Below are 23,237 nucleotides of genomic sequence, written 5' to 3' on the forward strand. Positions count from 1 at the left end.
GTTTGAAAGTCAAGGGATACCTAATATAAATTATATTATAAAAGAGAATGAATGTGAATGTTTTTAAAATATAACAGGTGCTGAAGACATGAAAAGTATTGTATTAGGGTCTCTACCTATTAATTTGGCATGATTTCAGGTAATTTAGTTGTAACAAGTATATTTTTACCTCTGTGAAGTTTGCAAACTGAATGGGCATTTGTGTCACCCTCTGCCTCACTGCCTTATCAGGCTAATGGAGATTCATTTGAACTGAAGAACCAACTTTTAAGGGAGCTTTAGTGACCTTCTCAAATGCTACATTCTTGTTTTCTTATTCTCTGTTTTTTAAAAAAGAAAGAAAAATGCGACAAAATTAATCCATTTATTTTTTCCCAGCAAAGACTTAAAATAAGAAGTAGTGTTTAACATGCATTTATTGGAAATGTAGTGTAATTCTCTTCCATTTGTCTTGTATAAACACAGAGGGAGAATATTAAATATGTGAAGTTTCCGTTCTGCTTTGATTGATTTGTTGTAATCAAACTGTGGTGGGTCAAAAGTACAAAAAATGCATTTTGCTTTGTTTGAAATGCAAAGTTAATACAAGTGTGTGACTTGGGGACCTCTTGTTTGGTGCATGTTTATTGCTACCACCGTTCCCACAGTTCCTGTCAAGCAGCAGGGCTTCTGGTTTTCAGAAGTTTTTTAAAAAGGCTCTTGGCTGACTCAAAGTTGTATGAAAAATTGGTGAAATATCCCATAAGCTGGAATGTCCCCAGAATCTGCAGCTTCTCAGAGCAGTTAATCCTCCTGTCCATTTTAAACTTTATGTCATAATATAAATCTCACTGAGAAGTTGCATGAGGCTCCTACAATCCGTAACTTCAGGCACTGTGCACTGGTCTGAGAGCAGAAATCCTACGTTTTTTAAACCCCACCATCCATGAAGAAGACAGGCCAGCTTCACCCAATTGCCAGAAGCAATCTAATCAGAGCATCGGAGAGAAAGATCTTAGGCTAAACAAATGGGAATTTCTAAGAAAATTGCTTTCACTGCTCCACTCCTAACTAATACAAACAGATTATTTTTAACTCTGATGCTATAAATTCAGAACTCTGTGTTGTTGGAATAAGGTGGATAGCTGTATATCTGCATAGGGTATCCTGGCTTTTAATGAAGCAGCAGAGAGACGTATTATTAATACCTAAAAATCTATCACACTAATCGAAGTGTGTGCAACCTAAAAGCAGTCTTAAGGAATTAAATAGATATTGCAGTGAAAGGAAAAACATAGAATCATAGAATATCTTCCAGTACCTGAAGGGCACCTACAGGAAAGCTGGAGAGGGACTTTTTACTAGGGCATATAGTGATAGGACAAAGGGGAAATGGCTTTAAACTAAAAAAGGGTAGATTTCAATTAGATCTAAGGAAGAAATTTTTTACATTGAAGGTGGTGAGGCACTGAAAGAGGTTTCCCAGAGAAGTTGTGGACGCCTCACAGGGCCTGTGGCTGGGCAGGGCAGGGCTGTGGCAGCTGGAGATCAGTCCCGCTGCCACATTGCCGAGGCAGGGACGGACAGAGCCTATGGGCTGACGCGGAGCACTGGGCAGGGGCTGTGGTGGGGGAACCCCTGGGCACTGAACAGGGGCAGTCAGGCCAACGGTGGCTTCAGAATGCTGACAGGTTGTTTTTAAGTATGTGAAAGTGTTTATCAATGAAAAAAAATCCAATCGAATCTCAGTGTCTTGACTTTAAAAGGCATTTTGAAATGCTCTTGGAATCACTGGTGAGTTTCTTCCCCTTGTTTTAGCAACTGTCTCTTGTCCCCCCATGCCGTGCAGCCCGGCACCAGCACCTTGTCAGGCTGCTCTGCCCGTCTGCCGCGTTGAGTTCACCCACTCCTCTGCTTGGGAGCGCCCATGAGGGAACTGACTCACAGGCATGTAGGGTTGAGTTATGGCTCTTTGCTACTTGTGATGAAAGGGGTTCCTTCGCAGGAATCAGCGTCCCATGATTTTTATGCCTCAGGGCTAGATTTATCTTGGACTCATCCAAGGAGCCATCTGGAGTACCATCTTAAAAGCAATTTCTGTGCCTTAAAGCAAGAAAGGAGGAATTGTAAATCGTCATGATCTTTTCAAATATAACCCACCATTTCCTTTTGTTTATCTAGTTGCCTTGAGAGACTAATGGGCAAAGGGTAGAGCCATCTCCTTCATCTCTTCCCCTTTCACATTTACTTACAGATATCTCCAGGCTTTGATTTGCCATGCGTACCTATGCTTCATGGGAGAAGGTCTTATCAAACCCTAATTTGTTTGCTTTTAATCTGCCACACTCTTTTGATATCAAGAAATTGCTCTGGAGGTCCAAGTTTAGAACTGAAAGATTTTAATGGTTGTCTCATTGTCGCTCTCTCTCTTTTCATAGAATTTCTAGGTTGGAAAAGACCTTAGAGATCATCCAGTCCAACCATCCCTAATCCCCCATTAAACCATATCCCTAAGCAGTTCATCCACCCTTTTCTTAAACACATCCAGGGATGGGGACTCAACCACCTCCCTGGGCAGCCTATTCCAGTGGCTGACAACCCCTTCAGAGAAGAAATTTTTTCTAACATCCAACCTGAACCTTCCCCGACTAAGCTTATACCCATTTCCTCTTGTCCTATCACCCATCACTAATGTAAAGAGCCCTTCCCCTACCTCCCCACCATCCCTTCTCAAGTATTTGTAGGCTGTAATCAGGTGTCCCCTCAGCCTCCTCTTCTCCAGGCTAAACAGCCCCAACTCCCTCAGCCGCACCTCATAAGTTTTATTTTCCAGCCCCTTGACCAGTTCAGTCGCCCTTCTTTGGACCATGGGAATGTTTTATGTTATATGACTTGAATGTATTCCCAACAAAGTTTTGGATTTCCTGAAGGTGCGCTCTTTGCAATTTTCTTGCTGCCATTCTATGTTTATGAGATATCTACAACATACAGAAAATGTTAAATTTGCTCACTTTGGTCTGAAGACTGTTGCACATTATGTAACACCCCAGGGATTTCTATAAATAACCATAAATTTGTAACAGTCACTTTGCTGCTATGTGGAATAATGTTCTTTTGACAATGCATTGAGCTGGAAATCTAAACTTGTAAGCAAATGCTGAGAGTTATACTTTTGCAAGAACCCAAGCACATCCTTAGTTGTGCTGAGCAAACGCTGACTAGTTTATTCAATTGCATTAAGCATAAATTGAAAAAAAAAATTTTAATTTCAGAGGAGATAATATATATTTCTCGTAGCTTTTTCAATAAAGCATAGGCGTAATGGAAGCCAGTGGTTTGTTATGAGTTTATATTGGATTTAGATGCTTTTTTGTGTGTGTGTCTACAGATAAGCTAGCGAATCAGGGCTTCATTTGAATATGGATTTTTCTTATTTGCATGAATCTTTCTCTACAGTTAGTGCTGCTGGCCATGGCTCTGACTTACCTCACTCTACAAGCAGATCTAGAGTATTGGAGAGGTTGTAATGGCTGTTCCTTTTTCTCTGTTTAAAGTCAGAGTTGTGTTCTGCCTGTGTTGATGGTCAGCCAACCACAGAGCAAAGTTAACTTTATGGGCATATCAAGTTTTTGCTTAACTAACTGAATTGAGCTTTGGAGCATTTAAAATAGAAATCTGTTAGACCAACAGAGGACTTGTACTTCCCTCAATATACTTATATAATGGCTTTAAGGTGTCTTTAAATAAACAAGAATATCTTTACTGCTGTGAAGTAGGTTTATTCTGATAGAGGGAAGACTCATGTGACCAGTGTAGGCATCTATATCCAAGTCTTTTGCTCTGTTTGCAACAGCAAAATGTAGGTATTTCTACACATGAGACACAATTCATGTGACCCTGGCTGTGACGTCTCACATGGATCACATGAATTTTATTCTAGAAGCACTTGTTTCTGTTGTTGCCTGTGAAAAGAGGAGTGACTGGTTTAGTTGTAAACGGAGTGAAGCGAAGAATTCCACATTATCCGCACTTGCACTACATTAATTATCCCAGAAGGAAGTTGTGTAGTTTTTATTTCAAGACAAAGTGATACCATCCTACTTCTCTCCTTCCTGTTTCCACCTAGATCTCTGTTAAGTCACTGGTTCATCCCTCTGTTTCCTAGCAAGATTGATCAACATTGGCAGATCTCTCAAATCTCCAGTAATGGAGAATCCAGCTCCTCACCACTTGATGTTTCCATTCTCACTGGCCTTATGAATAGAAGAATATCCCACATGAAATTCTTTTTTCCAATTTGAGCCTTCTTGTTCATTTCACAGTCACAGAAGGCTGAGGTTAAAGGGACCTCTGCAGGTCATCTGGTCCAAACTCCTGCTCAAGCAAGGCCACCTAGAGCCAGTTGCCCAGGACCATGTCCAGATGGCTTTTGAATATCTCCAAGGAGGAAGACTCCCCAGCCTCCCTGGGCAACCTGTGCCAGTGCTTGATCACCCTCAGTAATAAAAGTTTCCTGATGTTCAGAGGGAACCTCCTGTGTTTCAATTTGTGCCTGTTGCCTCTAGTCCTGTCTCTGGGTACCACTGAAAAGAGCCTGGCTCTGTCCTCTTTGCATCCTCCCTTCAGGTATTTATATATATGGGTAAAATCCCCCTGAGCCTTCATCTCCAGGCTAAAGAGTCCCAACTCTCTCAGCCTTTCGCATAGCAGAGATGCCTCAGTCCCTTAATTATCTTTGTGGCCCTTCACTGGGTACTCTCCAGCATGTCCATGTCTCTCTTGTACTGAGCAGCCCAGCACTGGGCGCAGGACTCCAGGTGTGTCTCACCAGTGCTGAGCAGAAGGGAAGGATCACCTCTCTCGACCTGCTGCAACACTCCTCCAAATGGAGCCCAAAGTACTGTTAGCCTTTAGCATAAGGGCCCATTGCTGGCTCATGTTCAACTTGGTGTCCACCAGGACCCCCAGGTCCTTTTCTGCAAAGCTTTTCCTGCTGGATTTGTAGAACAGTCTGACATCTCTGCATCAGCTTTTAGTGTATTTGAAGAGTTTCATATCCCCACCCTGACATTTTTCTGCTTTGGGGTAAACCATGATTTTTTTTCAGATTTTTTTGTATGTCATATTTTCTAGACCTTTCGTCACATTCATTGCACTTCACCAGACTCTTCAATTGATCCACCTCTTTGTTATGCCAAAAAGAACAGATTTGCCCATCTGGGGCTTAAACATGGGTGGTCAGAGCTGAAGGATTACTTCCTGTGTTTTGTAAGCTGTATTCTTGTTTACGTAGTCCTGTACAATGTTTTCTTTTTTAATGACAGCATGACTTGTTGACTTACATTCATCTGTTTCACTCTGTAGACTCTGGACCATCTTCTTAGTAACTGTTAGCTTGCCTGTATTTTTTGCATTTGATTATTTCTTTCTAAGCATATTCATTGTCCTTGTTTTGAATTCTGTTTTTAGCCCATTTCTACAATTTAAGAGTTGTTTGTTTTTAATTCCAGTGTTGTCCATCATACTTGCAGCCCTTCTCCTGGATGTGCCACCTGGGAACACGACAAGCAGAGTCATTACATTTCTTTCTGGAAGTGTCCTGTTGCCTTGACCAGTGCTCACAAAATCCCCTATGCCCCTAACTGCTCAAATCCTTCTGAATATCTTGCTGTAAATGTCCCTGAGACACTGCCATGTATCCAATAGGACATTCATAGAAGTGAATCCAGCTGTTTTCAAATATAGGCTAGCAGCTGGCTGACTTTTCTAAAAGTCACCCTATACTCTCATCCTCAGTGTGCAGTGATGCTTTTTTTTCTCCTGAGCTTATGTTATTTTCTTTGTACTTTGAAGTGACGATGGTGTCCAGATTGATTTGTCGTAAGCTGATTTTCCCTCAATCTTCCCAGTCCTCTAAATAATTATGGACCTGTTAAAGAAGCAACTTTGTTTATTCTCATTGAATTTATTCATTGTAAGAAGTCAAGCATGCACGTGTTAACTGTTTGCAACAGTGTGGCCTAGCACTAAGTTTCCTAACCTACTCCCAATAAAAAACCTCCCAAAAAAGAAGGTTATAATCACAGTTCAGGAGGGATTATGTATTAATCAAAGTCAGAGCAGCATCTCCATTAAAATTTGTGGGTTGTAGCGGCTGCAGAATATATGGCTTGGCCTAATGATGAAGAAAATTATTTTTTAATTATTTTTTAATTATTCTTTCTCAAAAATTCCATCTCATATTTGCCTTAATATTTTCCAGAAGGTGTGTACATCTTCTCAGTCACTATTCCAAAAAGCCCATCTTTGTACAGAGACGTATTGTCTTCTATCAGTGCAACAAATGAGGCTTTTCTCCATGCTTTTCCTTAAAGTCTAGGCAGTGGAGTTGGCATTTGATTTCTAAGCTTTTGATCCATACATAATCCTAGGGTGGCATGCATCCAGAGCATGCAGAGCGTTGGATATTGTGTACCTAATGAAGTAGCTGTTGGTGTACAGCACAGTGGGAGACTCTCTCATGTTCTCAAACAGCAGCTTTAGAGTCTGTCAGTGTTCCCTGGGTGGGTCTTTCGGGAGAGAGGCTGAAAGAGTTCCTCTGAAGCAGGGCCTCTTCTGTATGCTTCCCTTTCCCTGCAGTGAGTTTGCAATGAAAGTAATATTCAGCAATAGGTTTTTTGTTTTTCATCCTAGAGCTACTTAGGCTGCACTATCATTTCAAAGCAACATAATACTGTAAAATATGACATATAATTGCTCATTTCAAAACGTTCTCTTATACCACTGTAGATCAGGAGAATGTCCTCTGAAAAGAGTGGAATTATTCTCATTTTTTTTTCAGTGATAATATAATTAAAGAGACAGGAAAGCGATGAAATGTAGCAGTAATGAAATACAACTTATGACAGAAATGTTTCAGTCTTTCCCTGCTTACAAGACAGACAGCTGATGCAATCCTGATTGCCTATAGGCTTACGGTCCAGGTGTAAAGCAGTCCAGCTCTGGGGAGATGCCCAAAAGCGTGACTTGCTATAGCAAGCTTCAGGCAAATCTGATGTCCCGTTTCATTCAGTTATTCTTTACAATACAGAGAAGGATATAAGAGGTAAGAAAGCCCGAAGAGAAGAGATGAAGGTTATGCTGGATCACAGTTGCAGACCAAAGTCCTCTATAGTCTGAATCATCTCAGAAACTTCTTTGGAAACGAAAGGGCTTTGCAAAAACTGAGAACAGTGATGCAGTCTTAACTCTTCTCTACTGTTGTGCTTTACAAAACCTGAGTGTTTCTCCACAGGCAAGCTGGTGCAGCTTTGCTTCTGCTGTCCAGTTCCCTGATTTGGCAACTCGAAGAGAATAGAAAGCCAGTTTCTAAAAAAAACCCTCAGCCGTCCAGAGGGACCAGGACATCAGAATCACTAATGTAACATGAAAGGAGTGATAGGAAACATCAACAATTCCTGTTAAGCAGAGCAAATGATAGTAATATTCAGAGGATAAAGCCAAGATAGCACTGAACCTTTGACACTTCTAGGAGACTTAGCAATTGTGTAGGGAGAATATCTTTTCCAAAGTTTCTAAAAATGCTCTAGAAACCCTCAACCTTGTTGAAGCAAGGGCTCAGCTCATTTGGACAGAAGAACAGGTTATTATCAGTTAGGCATTTTACAGGATTGTCTGTGTCTTCTATTGCTTCTCACACGTAAGTTTTCAAGTGTGTTATAGGGTGGTCAATATAATTGTTCCTGCTATGCCGAAAGGCCACATAGGCACTCAGAGTTGATGATTTGCCTCGGGTTACCCAGAAGCAGAGCAGAGGACTCCAGACTGCCTGTTTAGTCCGTTAGTCACTCGGTCAGTGTTTCCTGAGAAGAATCCACCCGGGGAAGGTTCGCACAATATTTTCACACGAACAGAGATCACATCAGAGTTTTAACACCTCAAACTGACAAAGGTGAAGCAGGAGCACAGAGGGATGCATTAATTTTCTTCTAATCTCACAGCAGGTTAACACGACAAACACGGCTCCAAGCCAGGTGCTGTGCCTTGCTGACGAACAGCCTACCCCCAGGCCAGGTTGGCTGAGCCAGGGTCCGTGCTTACACTCTCTCCTCCTGAGCTGGCACCCTATTTTCACCTGGAGGTGGAAGAGAGAAGTGATAATATGAGATATATTTTGCACACCAGTGAAGTACTAGGAACAGGAAACAAAAAAAGTCTCAGGCAAAGGGGAACAAAATAAGAAGAGAATTTAGAAATGCCATACCATGTATTTCACATTTGGCAATTTGTACTTCAGAGTTAAAACATTAAATTGTTTTACGTGCCCTTTGAAAGTGTGAGACTGCATGCATGAAGAAAGTACTGATTTCCCTTATGTTTTGAACAGGGAGCCATATGTTTTGAAAATTAAAAAGAACAATTAATCTTGGAGTATTAAATCTGCCCATCTAGGTAGCCGACTAGCTTTCTCACAGAGATGGCTGTCCCATAACGAAGCTAAGGAAACAAGGTTCAGAAACGTAAACATTAATAGGTGTACAGGAACATATATTAGGAAAATTGACAATTTTAACTACTTTAGTTTACTTTCATTTGCTGAGTTCCCAGGCTGACATCAGAAGTTACATCTGTCAGGTTGCTAGCAGGGTGGGATATGGAGGCAGAGGGGCATAGGGACAGGATAGGCTCAGTCCCCATGTTGACAGTAGGATGTGCAATGACAGCATATTATCTGATGTAAGAAATCCCTAATAGAAATAGGAGCTTCCCAACGTCTCCATCAAACATGGAAAGTACTGTGTAGGGGTGACTGTTAGCTCAGCAGGAGCTTCCAGGACTCTGGACACTTAAATCACATCATTATTACAGACACCTCTGGATTCTCTGATTGAGGTTTTCCTATTTTGCTTGGGAGGATTATGGATGGAAGGAGGATTAAATGATGAAGTGAATCACGTGAGAGTGAGGGAATGCCTTCACGATGGAAGAAAGGGTCACTGGAGGAGACCTTTTTATTTCAGTGCATTGTGTGGAATAGAAATATACAGATTTAAGGCATTATGGTGCCTGACACTGTGCTTAGATGCACAAAGTTTGTGTGTTTTGCCTGTTTTGATTATGAGATCCTTGGAGTAAGGACTGTGGGTTTTTTAAATCACCTAGCACAATATTGCCCTGGTCTTTGTGCAGTCCTGGAACGAAAACATTAATGATGATTGTTTCTCATGGCAGAGGCTATGGCAGGCTGTATTTACAAAGAGATCCAGTTTATCTGATTTAATTATTTTCTGCTTAAACAAAACCTGTTCATCTTAGTTTTCTGTTCGTTTGGGTTTGATTTTTAAATACCATATTCAGGTGAGAAATGTCTCTTTGCAGTATTTCACAGTTACTTTTGTGTGACCCGAGTAAGTTTATAAAAATCAGAATGTATGTAGCCCCAAATGTCAAATATATCATTACAGTTGGTTTTCAATGTCCATTTCACTCTGTTGGTTTTGTGCTCGACTGCTATCATGGAGCAAGAGGTACCAAGCCAGGGCCTCGTTGGTATCAACCACTGGACAGCACTCAAAACATCTAGCCATTTGACAGGCGAATGCAAAATCTATAAACCAGTGTGACGAACCACCTGCTACTCCTCTCCTACTGTTCCATCTTCTATTCTGCCAATACAAATTACATTAATCTATATCACTAAGAAATCTGTAGACTCTAACAGAATGTCAGCCTTCAACTCTGCTGCATGTATGAGAAAACAAATAGGAAATAGGAGCACTGGTACACTTTTTCCACGCCATTGATTATTTTATGGAGTTCTTTCTCACATCTGTTGTTACGTGATTCCTCTATAACATGGCCACGTTTGACTTAGTAGCTGCTTAGCTGAAAAAGAACAGAAGGTACTTCACCATTTCTCTAGCCTGCTTTCAGATAGTTGTCATTTTCCTTTAATTTTTTGCTTTTTATGACTTATAATTAAATAACAGAGAAGGAGCTACTCTGGAATTTGCTTTTAAGGCCAGGTACATTCCAGGAACAAAATTTCGAAGCATTATTTACGTACAGTTCTGAGAAATACATGCTATTGTAGTTATTCTCTTATTTAATTGTGATGAAATAGAATCCAGCATCTGATTTTGGAATACTTTTGTGTCAGTATAGGCTATTTTCTGACTCACCTTGGTGAGTAGACTATGTGAGTCTCATGACTTGAACAGGTGAGTGTTAGAGGCATCTGTATAAAAGGCTACAGTTTATGTTTATCATTTTAGCTGAAGAGAAAAGATGGGGAAAGTAGAATGGGGATCCATATTTATCAGCTAATTTTTGCCTTTCTAAACACTGTTTTATTTTGCAGGTGATGGAAATTAAAGGACAAATGATTCATGTGCCAGAATCAAATTCGATTTTGTTTCTGGGTTCCCCCTGTGTGGACAAGCTGGATGAACTGATGGGCCGAGGCCTCCATCTTTCAGACATACCTATCCATGACGCTACTCGCGATGTCATATTGGTTGGGGAGCAAGCAAAGGCCCAGGATGGCTTGAAAAAACGAATGGATAAACTGAAGGCAACCCTAGAATGCACACATCAAGCCCTGGAAGAGGAGAAAAAGAAAACTGTAGATCTCCTTATTTCTATTTTCCCTGAAGAAGTGGCTCAGCAGTTGTGGCAGGGGCAGCAGGTTCAAGCCAGGAAGTTTGATGATGTCACCATGCTCTTCTCAGACATTGTTGGCTTCACTGCCATCTGTGCGCAGTGCACGCCCATGCAGGTCATCAGCATGCTGAACGAACTCTACACACGGTTTGACCATCAGTGTGGATTCCTGGACATCTACAAGGTAACAGTTCAAGTCCTAAGTCAGCAAAATCTGATTGAAACTAAGGTAGAAAAAAATCCCAACAGCCATCTTTCTAAATTACAGACCTTCCCGATAGAAACAGAAAGGCAATATTTTTGTTTCACATGAAAAAAAATAAATCTGAAATATGCCCATTGAAAATCAAATGCTTTGATGCTGAGCTGTCATCATGGTTCCCCCATGGGAATATATGCCTCATATTCCCATTTTCCTATAGGAACATACACTTCCTGTACTATAGCCTGATTTCCTTTTGGTGACACATCAGCCACAGTGTCCTAAGGGTGATGAAGTGCACAGTGATGATCCTAGCCCAAGCTGCAGCTCCTGCAAGGCACTTAAATACTTTCTGTTTCAGCTGAAACTTCAATGGGTTCAAGCACTTCAATGGGTTTAAGCACTTCCCTTTCCCATGAAATAATTCAAAATTTCCATAAAAAGCAGAGCATTCACTAAAAAAAGTGTTATAAGTGATTTAAAATTCTGCTGAAAAACAGGAAGAGAACAGCACATGTCCACTCATAGCAAATGGAATAGGTGGGACATGGCACTGGGCTGCCATGCTCCTTTGCTGCTCTGCAGAAAAGGAGATGTTGCATGTGTTCGTCCTGTTACAAACTTCATCACCTTCACTTCTCTTCAGTGGATTTGGTGTCCAGTATGTATTTGAGATAAAAAGAGAGGAGGTAGAATTTAATAAATACAGTCAAGATAATTAATGTGGAATTATCTGGTGAAATCTACAGAGAATATATTTTGTACATGGAATACCTTTAATTTTGTGGTAGGAAATTTCTTTTTACAACTGACTATACCACAGAAAAAAGATGTAGTTGTAAAGTTATATGTTGACTTTATTTTCTGTCTGAGGCTTGCAAACTAAATCACCACTTTTCAGACTGTTTCAAACAGTATTTGTTGATAGACAGAGAAAGGTCTTCACAAGAATGCTATCCCTTTAATTCTTAGCCTCTAATACAATTTAAAAGGCATCCAAAAATATTAATTACTTAGCTAAATAATAATTGTGGCTGAAAAGTTACGATGCATACCACAGATAGAAGTGAACATGGTATTGGTATAGGTTAGTAGGACAGTACACCAAAGTAAAAGATGACATTGTAAAAAAGTTTTGTGCTCCTGGGCTAGCGGTTTGTGTTGCTAATGCTGAAAGGTCAAAGGCCATGTTGGAAGAGGACTACGATGGAAGGTACCAATCCTCATTTGAAAATTGTTATGGTGGTATAGTCAGAAAAGATTGGAAGTTTGATCTCAACTTGTATTTATCTGATGTTACTGCACTGGATATCGAGCCAGGTCTGAGAACAGGACTTGAGGAACATCTGACCCACAATCGAGAGTGATATCTAGTGACCCTGTTTCACATGCTGTATCTGGTACATGGCTGTAGTTAGTGTTTTCCCAGATGATTAATTTTAGTCAGCTGTTTTGAGGCACTTGGAACATTCTTTGTTGGAAACTATGGTTACATGGGAATAGGAAATAAAGTATGTAAAACTCTATGACCTGTTTGGAAGGAAGGTTGGCGGAGTTCTGTGAGAACACTAAGAAGCAATATTTGTATATAGGTCATGAATATTATATCATTTACACCATGGCTTACTGCCTTTCACCTAGCTTTGTGCAATTTTAGACAGAAAGATGTTACTGTGTGGAAATATTGTCCTCACCAGTGAAACAAGATGATGGTAGTGAGACAGGCAAGATAAGATTTATGCATTCAAGAAAGGAATAAACACTCCAAAAAGTTAGGACCCTATGTAATTCGATGAGCAGAGGAGTGAACAAACCCTATTTTTCTATGGAAGGATGTCTTACACCTCTAACACCTTTTCCCACTGCCACTCCCCTAATATAGCCAGTTCTTTCTCAGATCCTTTCATCCTGGGTTTTCCTCCATCTCCCCACTCCCCCACCTCCCCTGAGCCTCCCTACACATCTCCTGCTTCCCTCCACAGCCCATCTGTGAGCAAGGCAGTGTGCACTGTGACTATTTTGAAGCTGTATGTAAGATTTTTTCTCCCCTCAAATCTTCTTTTGATTTCTTGTTTAAATAGAAATCTAAAAAAATTACTGTAGGGTTAGGTGAAAATTACTCAGTTTGGCATTACAGAAAGACAAAACTCAGGCAATGAACCATTTTTCTTTCCTTAGAGAATCAGACAAAGTAAAATGACAATTCTTTTGAAGAAGCATTGCATTTTAAAATAAAAATAGCTTGTGTGTTTATATCTTTTTCATTTGTTTCAGATGATATTCTGGAAGCTACGTTTATTGCTAGAAATGATCACCACTACGGCAGCTATAATTTTATAAGTTATTGTCAGGCAGTGAATTTTAGATATGTAATCACCAATGTTTGTACCCACAGCCTGCCTCTAAAATACACTCCGAATTTAGGTTACAGAAATGTATCATGTGACCTATATATACATCAAAACAGACTACTTTTCAAATTTGCTTGTTTTTAAGCAACATGGCAAAAATAATTTACAAAGATGAATGAGTACTTCTGAATAACAAATTCACTGTTTTGTAAACAGAAAATTATGCGAAATTAATTAAATAAATTCCATACTGTAAATTATTCACCCAGCTTAACTGTTACAGCGTTTAGAATTCAGAACCTCGGTGTTTCTAATCTTGGATTCAGACAATGAACATAATATTTTCAATTGTCTCATACTATTCATTCAGGGATGTTTACATAGAAGTATGGCACAGAAAGAAGAACAAAGATCCTCGCATTTAACAAGTCAGTCATAGGATCATAGAGTTATAGAATCATAAAATGCTTTGGTTTGGAAGGAACCTCAAAGATCATCTAGTTCGAACCCCCCTGCCGTGGGCAGGGACACCTTCCACTGCACCGGGTTGCTCAAAGCCTCATCCAACCTGGCCTTCAACACTTCCAGGGATGAGGCATCCACAGCGTCTCTGGGCAACCTGTTCCAGTGTCTCACCACCCTCAGAGGGAAGAATTTCTTCCTTATATCTAATCGAAATCTGCCCTCTTTCAGTTTAAAGCCATTGCCCTTTGTCCTATCACTACATGCCCTTGTAAAAAGTCCCTCTCCAGCTTTCTTGTAGGTCCCCTTTAGGTACTGAAAGACTACTGGAAGGTCTCCCTGGAGTGTTGTCTTCTCCAGGCTGAACAACCCCAACTCTCTCAGCCTGTCTTCATAGGAGAGGTGCTCCACCCCTCGTACCATCTTTGTGGCTCTCCATTGGACTCACTCCAACAGCTCCACGTCCTTCTTATGTTGGAGGCCTGTCATGGTTTAGCTCAGCCGGCAGCTCAGCCACCATGCAGCCACTCGCTCGCTCACTCCTTCCCCTCGGTGGAGTGGAGAGGAGAAAAATGTAACAAAAGGCCTGAGGGTCAAAATAAGAACAGCGAGGAATCGCCCACCACCATGGCCCCCAGAAAAATGGGCTCGGCTTGGGAATGAATTGATTTATTTTGTTAACAGTTCATTCAGGGACGACAATGAGAAACAAAGCCAGATCTTAAAAACACCTTCCCCCTCCCCTTCCCTTCTTCCTGGCTCCACCTCCTCCCCCAGCGGCACAGGGGGACGGGGAATGGGGGTTGCAGGTCATTTCTCACACATTGTTTCTGCCATTCCTTCCTTAAAGAGGGAGGACTCCTCACACTCTTTTCCCTGCTCCATTGAGGCCCTCCTCATGGGAAAACAGTCCACAGACTTCTCCAATGTAAGTCCTTCCCACAGGATGCAATCCTTACCTATCAGATTGCTCCAGCAAAGGCTTCTTCTCCACACAGTCACGGCTTCTTAGGGCACAGCCATCTGCTTCAGCGTAGTGTCCACCATGGACTTCAGATGCGTCTCGGCTTCATCGTCTGATGTGTCTCTGCTCCACCGTAAGTCTCCAGCAGTGTGGAGGGTCCTTCCCTTGGAGATAGTCCTCTATGAACTCCCTTAGGCACAGGCATCTCTGCTCAAGAGTGGGATTCTCCATGGGCCACGGGTGGGTCTCCACTCCACCATTAATCTCCACAGGTGCCAGGGGGACCGCTGCCTTCTCACCATGGGCTGCAGGGGAACCTCAGCTCTGGCACACCTCCTCCCGCTCCATCTTCACTGACCTGGTGTCTGCATGGCCGTTTCTCTCAGGTCTTGGTTCTCTCTCTGCTGCATCTGCACTGGGCCTGACCAGCCTGACGAACCTGACAGTCCCGGCAGGATGAACTCGGCTCAGGGAGCAGGGAGCTTTGGAGCTCTCCAGGCTGCACCACCGCAGCCATCGCCAGTTGAGTGGTGGTGGCCCAGCATGGGCAGCTGCCCGCCCAGGAGGCCAGAGGAGGCCATTGCCTTGCCTCCCCCCTCTCTTCACTGCAGATCCCACCTTGTTCAAGTTCAGGTTTCTTTGTCCCCTTCTTAAATATGGCATTCTCAGAGCTGCTGATTGGCTCAGCCCTGGTCGGAGGGGAGGCGGTCTGACCTGGCCAGAGACCCCTCTGGTCAGTTTCACAGCCCAGGAAGCTTCTTGCAGCTTCCAGGGGCAGCCCCTCCCCTGCTACCAACACCCCATCACATAGACCAGCATGGAGCCCCAGAGCTGAATGTGGTACTCCAGGTGGGAAATCCTGAGAGCAGAGCTGTCGTGGTTCAACCTGATCGGCAGCTGAATGCCACGCAGCCGCTCACTCACCCTCTCCCACCCCCCGGGGATGGGGAAGGAGGTTAAAGGGGGAAAGGGAAGGAGACCCCTGGGTTAAGATAAGAACAATTTAATAATAACAATAATATATGAATATATATATGTATAATGATAATAATATATACAAACAAGTGATGCAGATGCACAGTGTAATTGCTCACCATCTGGTGACCGACGCCTGTCCCGTCCTGGCAAATAATCCTGAAAAAGATGAGTCCTGACACTGTAATCCCAGACGAGCGAGAGACCTAAAAAGAGAACAAGCAAGAGATGGCACTCTGAGTCCATCCCACAGTGAGAGCCTTCAGAAGAGCAAAAGCCCTTCTTTCCAGTCAACCCTCGTCTATATACTTGGGCATGACACTGCATGATATGGAATACTTATTGGCCAATTTAACCCTCAATCCTAAGTCTAAATTCAAATCATAAGAGGAATTGTGGACCCTCTGTCCTGGCCATGCTCCCCCCCAGCCTGTTGTGCTCCTGCACACTGGCAAAACATGGGAAGTTGAAAGGTCCTTAATGTCTCAGCACCAACTATAAACATCAGTGTGCTATCAACATTCCTCTCAGAACAAATCCCGTTTTAAATCCAAAACACAGAGCTCTTCCAGCTGCTAAAAAGAAAAAACTCAACTCTGTCACAGTCAAACCCAGGACAAGAGTAGAGGGGGAGAATCACCTTCCATGACCTGCTGGTCATGCTTCTTTTGAGGGGAAGCATAATGAGCTGTTGGATAGAGAATAAGAAGTGCTTGGAGAGGGCTGAAGGCGGATGAATTAGACACTGAAATTTCTTGGAAATGAAATTAGCTATAACTGATGAGGTAGGGAAAGGATATCCGATGGATAGATGCATAGGTAAGAATGACATAGGCAGATGATGGGCTCAGAAAATGAACTTCACAGGAGCATTTTGAATGGATACCAAAGATGACAGATTACATTTGTCCAGGCTGAGGGAGAACACTGCAGCAACTGAGATGCACAGTGATACGAGCCTGGGTGACAGTTTTAGCAATCTGGAAAAATCTGTGTTTTAGAGAGTGAAACTTTAGAAAGAATCTGCTTACATCTAGCCTTGATGAAAAAGTCAAGAAGGACACTCAGGGTAATCACAGAAGGGAGAAGATGTGAGCGAACTGAGACCCAGCAACGCATTTGGAAACTGGTCCTGCTGACTGTCTGAGCTAATGATATTTGGCTTGGAATTGAGGATGGGAGAAAAAAGATACTGTTGAGCTGGCAGTGCAAATAAAAGCAATGTAGATGCAGATGCTTGAGAAGTTAGTGTCTATGGACACTCAAGTAGAAACACGGGCTCCAGGAGCAGAAGTAATGGGAGAGAGAAGATCTAAGTAAATTTTGAAAGCAGTTGCTTTGGGTAAAATATAAACTGGTTGGCCTGACTGTTTATGTCTTTTGTTTTGACCTGTTTTTCTCTGTATGTTCCTGTTGTTTATGAGCCGAGTGCTGGGAAACGATGCTCCAGCTAAACCATCTCTTTATCAAATAAGCTATTTAGATACGCTGCAGCCATGGCTGCTGGCATTTAAAACTTAACCCTGCAGACTGAAATCTTCCCTGCTTAAGATTCCTGCAGCTTCTGTTTCTCCTTCCAAGCAATATCTCTTTGCAATAGAATAATTTTAAATATTTTTTCTTGTTGAGTCCTTTGGCCTGTGTAGACCTGCTTTCTCAGCTCTTTTCCCCTCAGTTTCCTTTCTGAAACAACCCCATTTCCTTCCCTCATCCTTTAATTACTGTGTGGAGTAAAGGCAGCATGTATCGTGGCTGTTTTTTTGGCCATGCATGCACTGGCTGAGTGACTGTATATGCTGGCTGGGTCATGCCAAGCCAAATGGAGCAGAACCAGGCTGGCTTTTGTACGTTTTACTTTCTTTGTCCTTTCTGTGGACAGTGCATTTGTCCTTGAAGACATTTGCGGATTTTCTCCTGACACTAAACTTTACTTTCTACGTAGTGCTGAGTCCCATTTTCCATGTCTGAGGAGAGTCCTAAATGTTTTCAACAACATACTACTGTCAGCTGCCAAAATTTCTTTGCTATACATCTTTGTTGTCAAAATTTTAATTGAAAGTTTATTGAATATTTATTGAATAAGACAATATAATTCCACAGGTTAATTTTGTAGTTAGATACACAACTTTGTTAGGTCAATTTCTGCTTTTATTTGGTTTCATTATTTGGCTAAACTGACACTCAGAGTCTCTGAGTGGTGCCACACACATACCTCAAAGTCCTTTAACAGCTTCCTTGGGGTTCTCTCTGGCTCTTATTCCTGGCAACATTATTTCACTTACTTTACACTGTGTTATATTATTCTATTTTTTTTCTGAATTTTACAGTTAGTATGGCAGATCTTCATTTTCTGATTTTATACACCTAACTCTGGCTGCAGCCTTGATTTTTGCTCATTGTAAAGACCTGAGACTGAAAAAGGGTCAGAAATCTGGACTGCTCTGCAATCATTTGAGAGTGATACTCTCCAGTTCTGAAAAATGTTGTTTCTATTGAGGTTATGATATAATGCTTTTAAGATCTAATTTTAAACTCATATTTTCTAAAAATATTGCTTTACATTTTTATACTGGTAGTTTTAGTTGCAGAAATCAGTTTTCATTTTACAGAAAATGCCAATACTTTCTTAGTGCCATGACTATCCCTCCTTGAGAACTGATATTTGTACATATTCATATACATGTTCTTAAGCTTACTGTCAGTGCTCTAATGACGAAAGAATACTGCAATGACAGGAGTCATGAGCTTCAGACTCTTTTGAGATTTTCTAGGCTTTATATTTTGTAAGTTAAAAAACATAGACTCCAAGTTTTCATGTAAAATCTATGGCCACTATTTTTGTCGTCTTTCCATCAATTCTGCAGTTTTAACCGTTTAAGTTCAGTGCAAATACATAACCAATTTGAGAAGATTTCATGTTCATTTGTCTTCAACTTAGGCATCTCCAGAACGAAGATTATTATGAAATGCAATTAAAGCATGCAAACAATACTGATACTCTTATATGAGCAATATGATATCCATAAAATATCGTAATATACCTTTTAAAGATGAATAGGTTGTGGGTATTACCAGTGTATTAAGTGTTGCCTTTTCCTGTTAGTTTAAAGCCAGTGGGTTTTGAATGTATAATAGAAGAAAATGAGTACAAGAAGAAAATTTCCGTTGTCCAGAAGCTCTCTCTCTCTCTGTGGCGCCACCCAGCCTGGTAGAGCTGCCCTTCAGCACGCTGCTCCATTCAGGTCCCACCACAGAAGACTCCTAAATATTTTTCCTGTTCTTGCTCTAAGCAGGCTGTCGCACTGACTTTCTCTTTGAACTCTCTGCCTGCGCGTGGACTTACTTGCTAGCACACAGGTGTGTCTCACTGCGGTATGAAGTCCGAGCAAAGCTGGGGCACCTGTCTTTTTTGCGAACTCAGAAGTGTTCTTGGGTTAAGTTAAAAAAAAAGAAACACAAAGGATTTCTTGGATTTTCCCTGCAGATCTGATGTGTCACCACCCAAGAGCTCCGAGGGATTTTAAGACTTAACATTACTTTAAGTATGTGTTTTTCTGCAGCCTTGTGGAAGATTTACACTTTTTGTCTTTAGAGAGATGTGCAAATGAAGCAGACATGCAGGCTCCAGAAGAGTTATTCTTGACTTTATAAACATACAGACCTGCACAAAGCACTAAAACATCTGTGCATGTTCCCCTGCTTTAGACAATTCATCACTCAAGAATCCTCTAAAGACTCTAGGACATCTACTTCTATATACAATTTCTTCTTCAGCAGTATCATGCATGTATTTCCTTCTCTTTTTCTCTTTTGTCTCTCTCCTTCCACTTTTCTCTTACCTGAAAAGCACACATTTGTTTATAAATGTCCTGCTCCAGGGCTCAGTATTGAGGCCAGTTCAGTTTAATATCTTTATCAATGATCTGGATGAGGGAATCAAGTGGACTCTCAGTAAGTTTGCAGATGACACCAAGTTGGGCAAAAGTGTTGATTTGCTTGAGGGAAGGAAGGCTCTACAGAGGGATTTAGACAGGTTGAATCAATGGGCTGAGGCCAGTTTTATGAGGTTCAACAAGGCCAAGTGTTGAGTCCAGCACTTGAGTCACAACAACCCCATGCAACACTACAGGCTTGAGGAAAAATAGTTGGAAGCTGCCTTGCGGAAAAGGACCTGGGGATGTTGGTCGATAGCTGGCTGAATATGAGCCAGCAGTGTGCCCAGGTGGCCAAGAAGACCAATAGCATCCTGGCTTGTATCAGCAATAGTGTGGCCAGCAGGACTAGGGCAGTGATCGTCTCCCTGTACTCAGCACTGGTGAGGCTGCACTTTGAACACTGTGTCTGGTTTTGGGTCCCTCACTACAAGAAAGACATGGAGGTGCTGGAGCATGTCCAAAGAAGGGCAACGAAGCTGGTGAAGGGTCTAGAGAACAAGTCTTACAAGACGCGGCTGAAGGAACTGGGGTTGTTTAGCCTGGAGAAAAAGAGCCTGAGGGGAGACCTTATCGCTCTCTACAAACAACTACCTGAAAGGAGATTGTAGTGAGTTGGGTATTGGCCTCTTCTTCCAAGTAACAAGTGATAGGACAAGAGGAAATGACTTCAGGTTGCACCAGGGGAGGTTTAGATTGCATATTAGGAAAAATTTCTTCACCAAAAGGGCCGTTGAGCATTGGAACAGGCTGCCCAGGGAAGTGATTGAGTCACCATCCCAGGAGGTTTTTAAAAGACGTGTGGATGCAGTGCTTAGGGACATGGTTTAGTGGTGGACTTGGCAGTGTTAGGTTAACAGTTGGACTTGGTGATCTTCAAGGTCTTTCCAACCAAAATGATTCTATGATTCTGTGATCAGCAGAGATCAGCTGCTTGAGAGCCTTAGAGCCAACTTGCAGGTCCTGGGAGTGCTTCCCAAGTCCTCAGTTTGTGTGTGAGCCCAGGCCATATCCTGACTTTTTATTTGAACAAGACCCAGAAGGATATCTTCCTTTGGGACTCCCTGCTCCATATTGAGGAACAAGCCCAGACATAGCGGCTGGACAGGAGCCATGGTCAAGAGAATGCCCTGTTGCAGCATAAATGTCTCCCTGATGCTATCTTTTGTAAAACCCACCATTAATGCTCAAATCATTTGTTTTCTTGTGTCAAGGTTTTCCACCATCTAAATTTTAGTCCCTCTGAGGGAATGGAAAAAATTGATTTCACTTTCCACCAACCTAGGCTATTTCCATTTAAGCAGTCCAGTATTGTGTCAGATCTAGAGGATACATAGCAGAACTGTGACAACATATGGCTGGGTCTTCATATACATGAGCATGCCAAGATGCAGCATTTTCATTCATGCAAACAGCATTCATAACTGTGCCTTAATTTCTTAAATGATTTAAAGGAATATGAGGAGACTTAGGTAAGCTAAGAGAAACTAACATATGAATTTCAAGACAGATAAATCAAAGCTTATGTAGCCTTGAGGAAAATGCTGTTGCTCAGTAGCAGTTTTAATACCAGGGATGCCTACAGCAAATTAAGACCACTCTTGCATCTGGAGAATGGCAGTCACAGAAAACTGAAGTGTGTGCTTAAGACATTTGCATAACTTAAAGTTATGCATGATTATTTTAATATTTGCTTATTTCGTTCAACAGTTCTTTACTTTGACATTGCAAGTACCTCACGTAAGGCAGAATGCCAGCCAGGATATTTTTTATTAATCAGACATATTTAGTGTGATTTTTGCAATTTCATACTTGCCTATAGAAGAGAGAAATCATTTATGCACTATGACTTTTGTATTCCTTGACTGTTCTGTGCAAACCTAATGCTGACATCGTGTAAACTGCAAGTCTTCTAGCATGTCTCTATTTTAACTAGCGAAAAAATCCTAGCTTTTAAAATACTAGGTAATAAATCTACACAGCAAATACTATTTGTCTCTTTTACTTTCATAGAGAAAATAGCGCTCTGAATTAATGTGTAGATGAAAGAGTTACTCCATATATTGGATATTGAAAGATTTATGCTTAAGACTGCCAAGTAGGTGCTACAGAAAGAGTTCAAAAACAGCTCTTCCTGCAAAATGCTCCTGAACTTGCCAGCATGTAGCATCATTAAACTTACTAAAAATAAAATGCCCTCGGGCCTGGTAAGAAAAATTGCTTCATAATGAGGCTCTCGGGAAAGGAGCTGGGATTTGTAGTAAGACATTTCTTTTAAAAATGGATCCTTATCAGTTAAGCAGATTTCTGAATTTCATAGGTGGACACTTGGAATCCATTCTTGCTCACATGGGAGGTGTTTTCCGTACACTGAACTATTTTCAAAGGCAGAATGCGATGTCATAAAAGCAGAGTTACTTTGAAATTTAGGCACAAGATTTCTCTGCTGAGGAGTTAATTTTGAAAAGCTGAGAGACAGAAGCTGAGAGAACCAAACACTAAGGTAGAAACTGAAGGAGATTCTTGGGTCCATTTGGAAACAGTCTTATTCTCAAATTCTATCTTGAAAACTTTTAAAACCTTTAAAAAACAGGAGTGGTTTTTTTTTTATAGTATGCCAGAGATTTGGGGAATCTATAAATAATATTGTATCCAACATGTAGAATTAATTTCTAGCAAAAAAACACAGACCTAAGTATTTTAATCTGACAGATGTTGTTAAGCTTCACAGTGTTGCACAATTCAACTGTGTTTCAAAGTTTTTCTGCCAAATCTGTGCAGTGGAAGAACATACAGAATACTTCAAAATGCAAACGGATCTAGGCTTTAATTTGTATTCACACAGCATCAAGGAAACTAATGGGTTTTGATTAATTTGAAAAAGGTCAATATTCACTCTTTGTTACGTAGACAGAAATGTAGATCTAGAAGCTCCCTCAGGATCAAATATGCTTCCTCAGTGAAGACATTTCTGAGCTACACTTACACCACCTCCAGAGAAACAGCATACATCTCAGGAAAATAACCTATCTAGTTTCTCTCCAACATGTTTCTTTGACATTTATTTCTTTAGAATCTGTATTTTAGATTAAGTGACTTGAAGCTCAAGTCTTTCTACCATAAGCTGCCCAAAATACTTCACATCTGCCCTTCCTCTCACTTAGTGATTAATAACATCCCTGACCTGCATGCCAAAATATGCATGCCAAGATAGAGGATTTTTTGAGCTAAACAGGGTCTTGCTGTTGTGCTGACAAACAGTATCTTAGCACCAGGAGTCAACACACTCATGCAATCTTTTTTCTTGTTTTGGAGTACTTTATGGGAGCAGGAACATGCACTCTGTAGTGCTGTTTCAAAGGCACGGAGTGAGTTGTGCATGAGAAGATAACTCATCTAGGGTCTTCTGAGAGTTTCACAAACTAAGCTTTCCCAGTGTGTGGCCCTTGTAGCCCATATAAACCTGGTTTTCCCAGGAAAAGCATGCTGATGACAACATGGGAGGGATCTTGTATATCGAAGGACAGTCTGGGCATGGAAGCAGGCAATTAAGCAAAGATAGAGATATTTGGGTCCTGCTGTAGTAAGTAGATAGGACAATGAGGTTTCCAGAATTCAGAATGGAATACATCATGCCCTGGAAGTTCATTTTTCTCTTCAGTGACTATTAGAGCATAGATTAGTACTTTAACTTAGAGGCTTAAATTTTG

The 23,237-nt window shown here is 41.3% G+C and overlaps 1 protein-coding gene across 1 annotated transcript in view; it reads left to right on the forward strand.

The window, feature by feature from the left end:
* GUCY1A2 (guanylate cyclase 1 soluble subunit alpha 2) overlaps positions 1–23,237 on the forward strand; it is a 170,742-nt gene that overhangs the window by 79,889 nt on the left and 67,616 nt on the right. Inside the window, exon 5 of the mRNA XM_086613623.1 lies at positions 10,340–10,825. Within this exon, the coding sequence (XP_086469749.1) occupies positions 10,340–10,825 (486 nt within the window). The remainder of the gene's footprint in view (positions 1–10,339; positions 10,826–23,237) is intronic.

This window comes from Tauraco erythrolophus, chromosome 1 (genome assembly GCF_009769465.1).
Source record: "Tauraco erythrolophus isolate bTauEry1 chromosome 1, bTauEry1.pri, whole genome shotgun sequence".
Classification (NCBI taxonomy): domain Eukaryota; kingdom Metazoa; phylum Chordata; class Aves; order Musophagiformes; family Musophagidae; genus Tauraco; species Tauraco erythrolophus.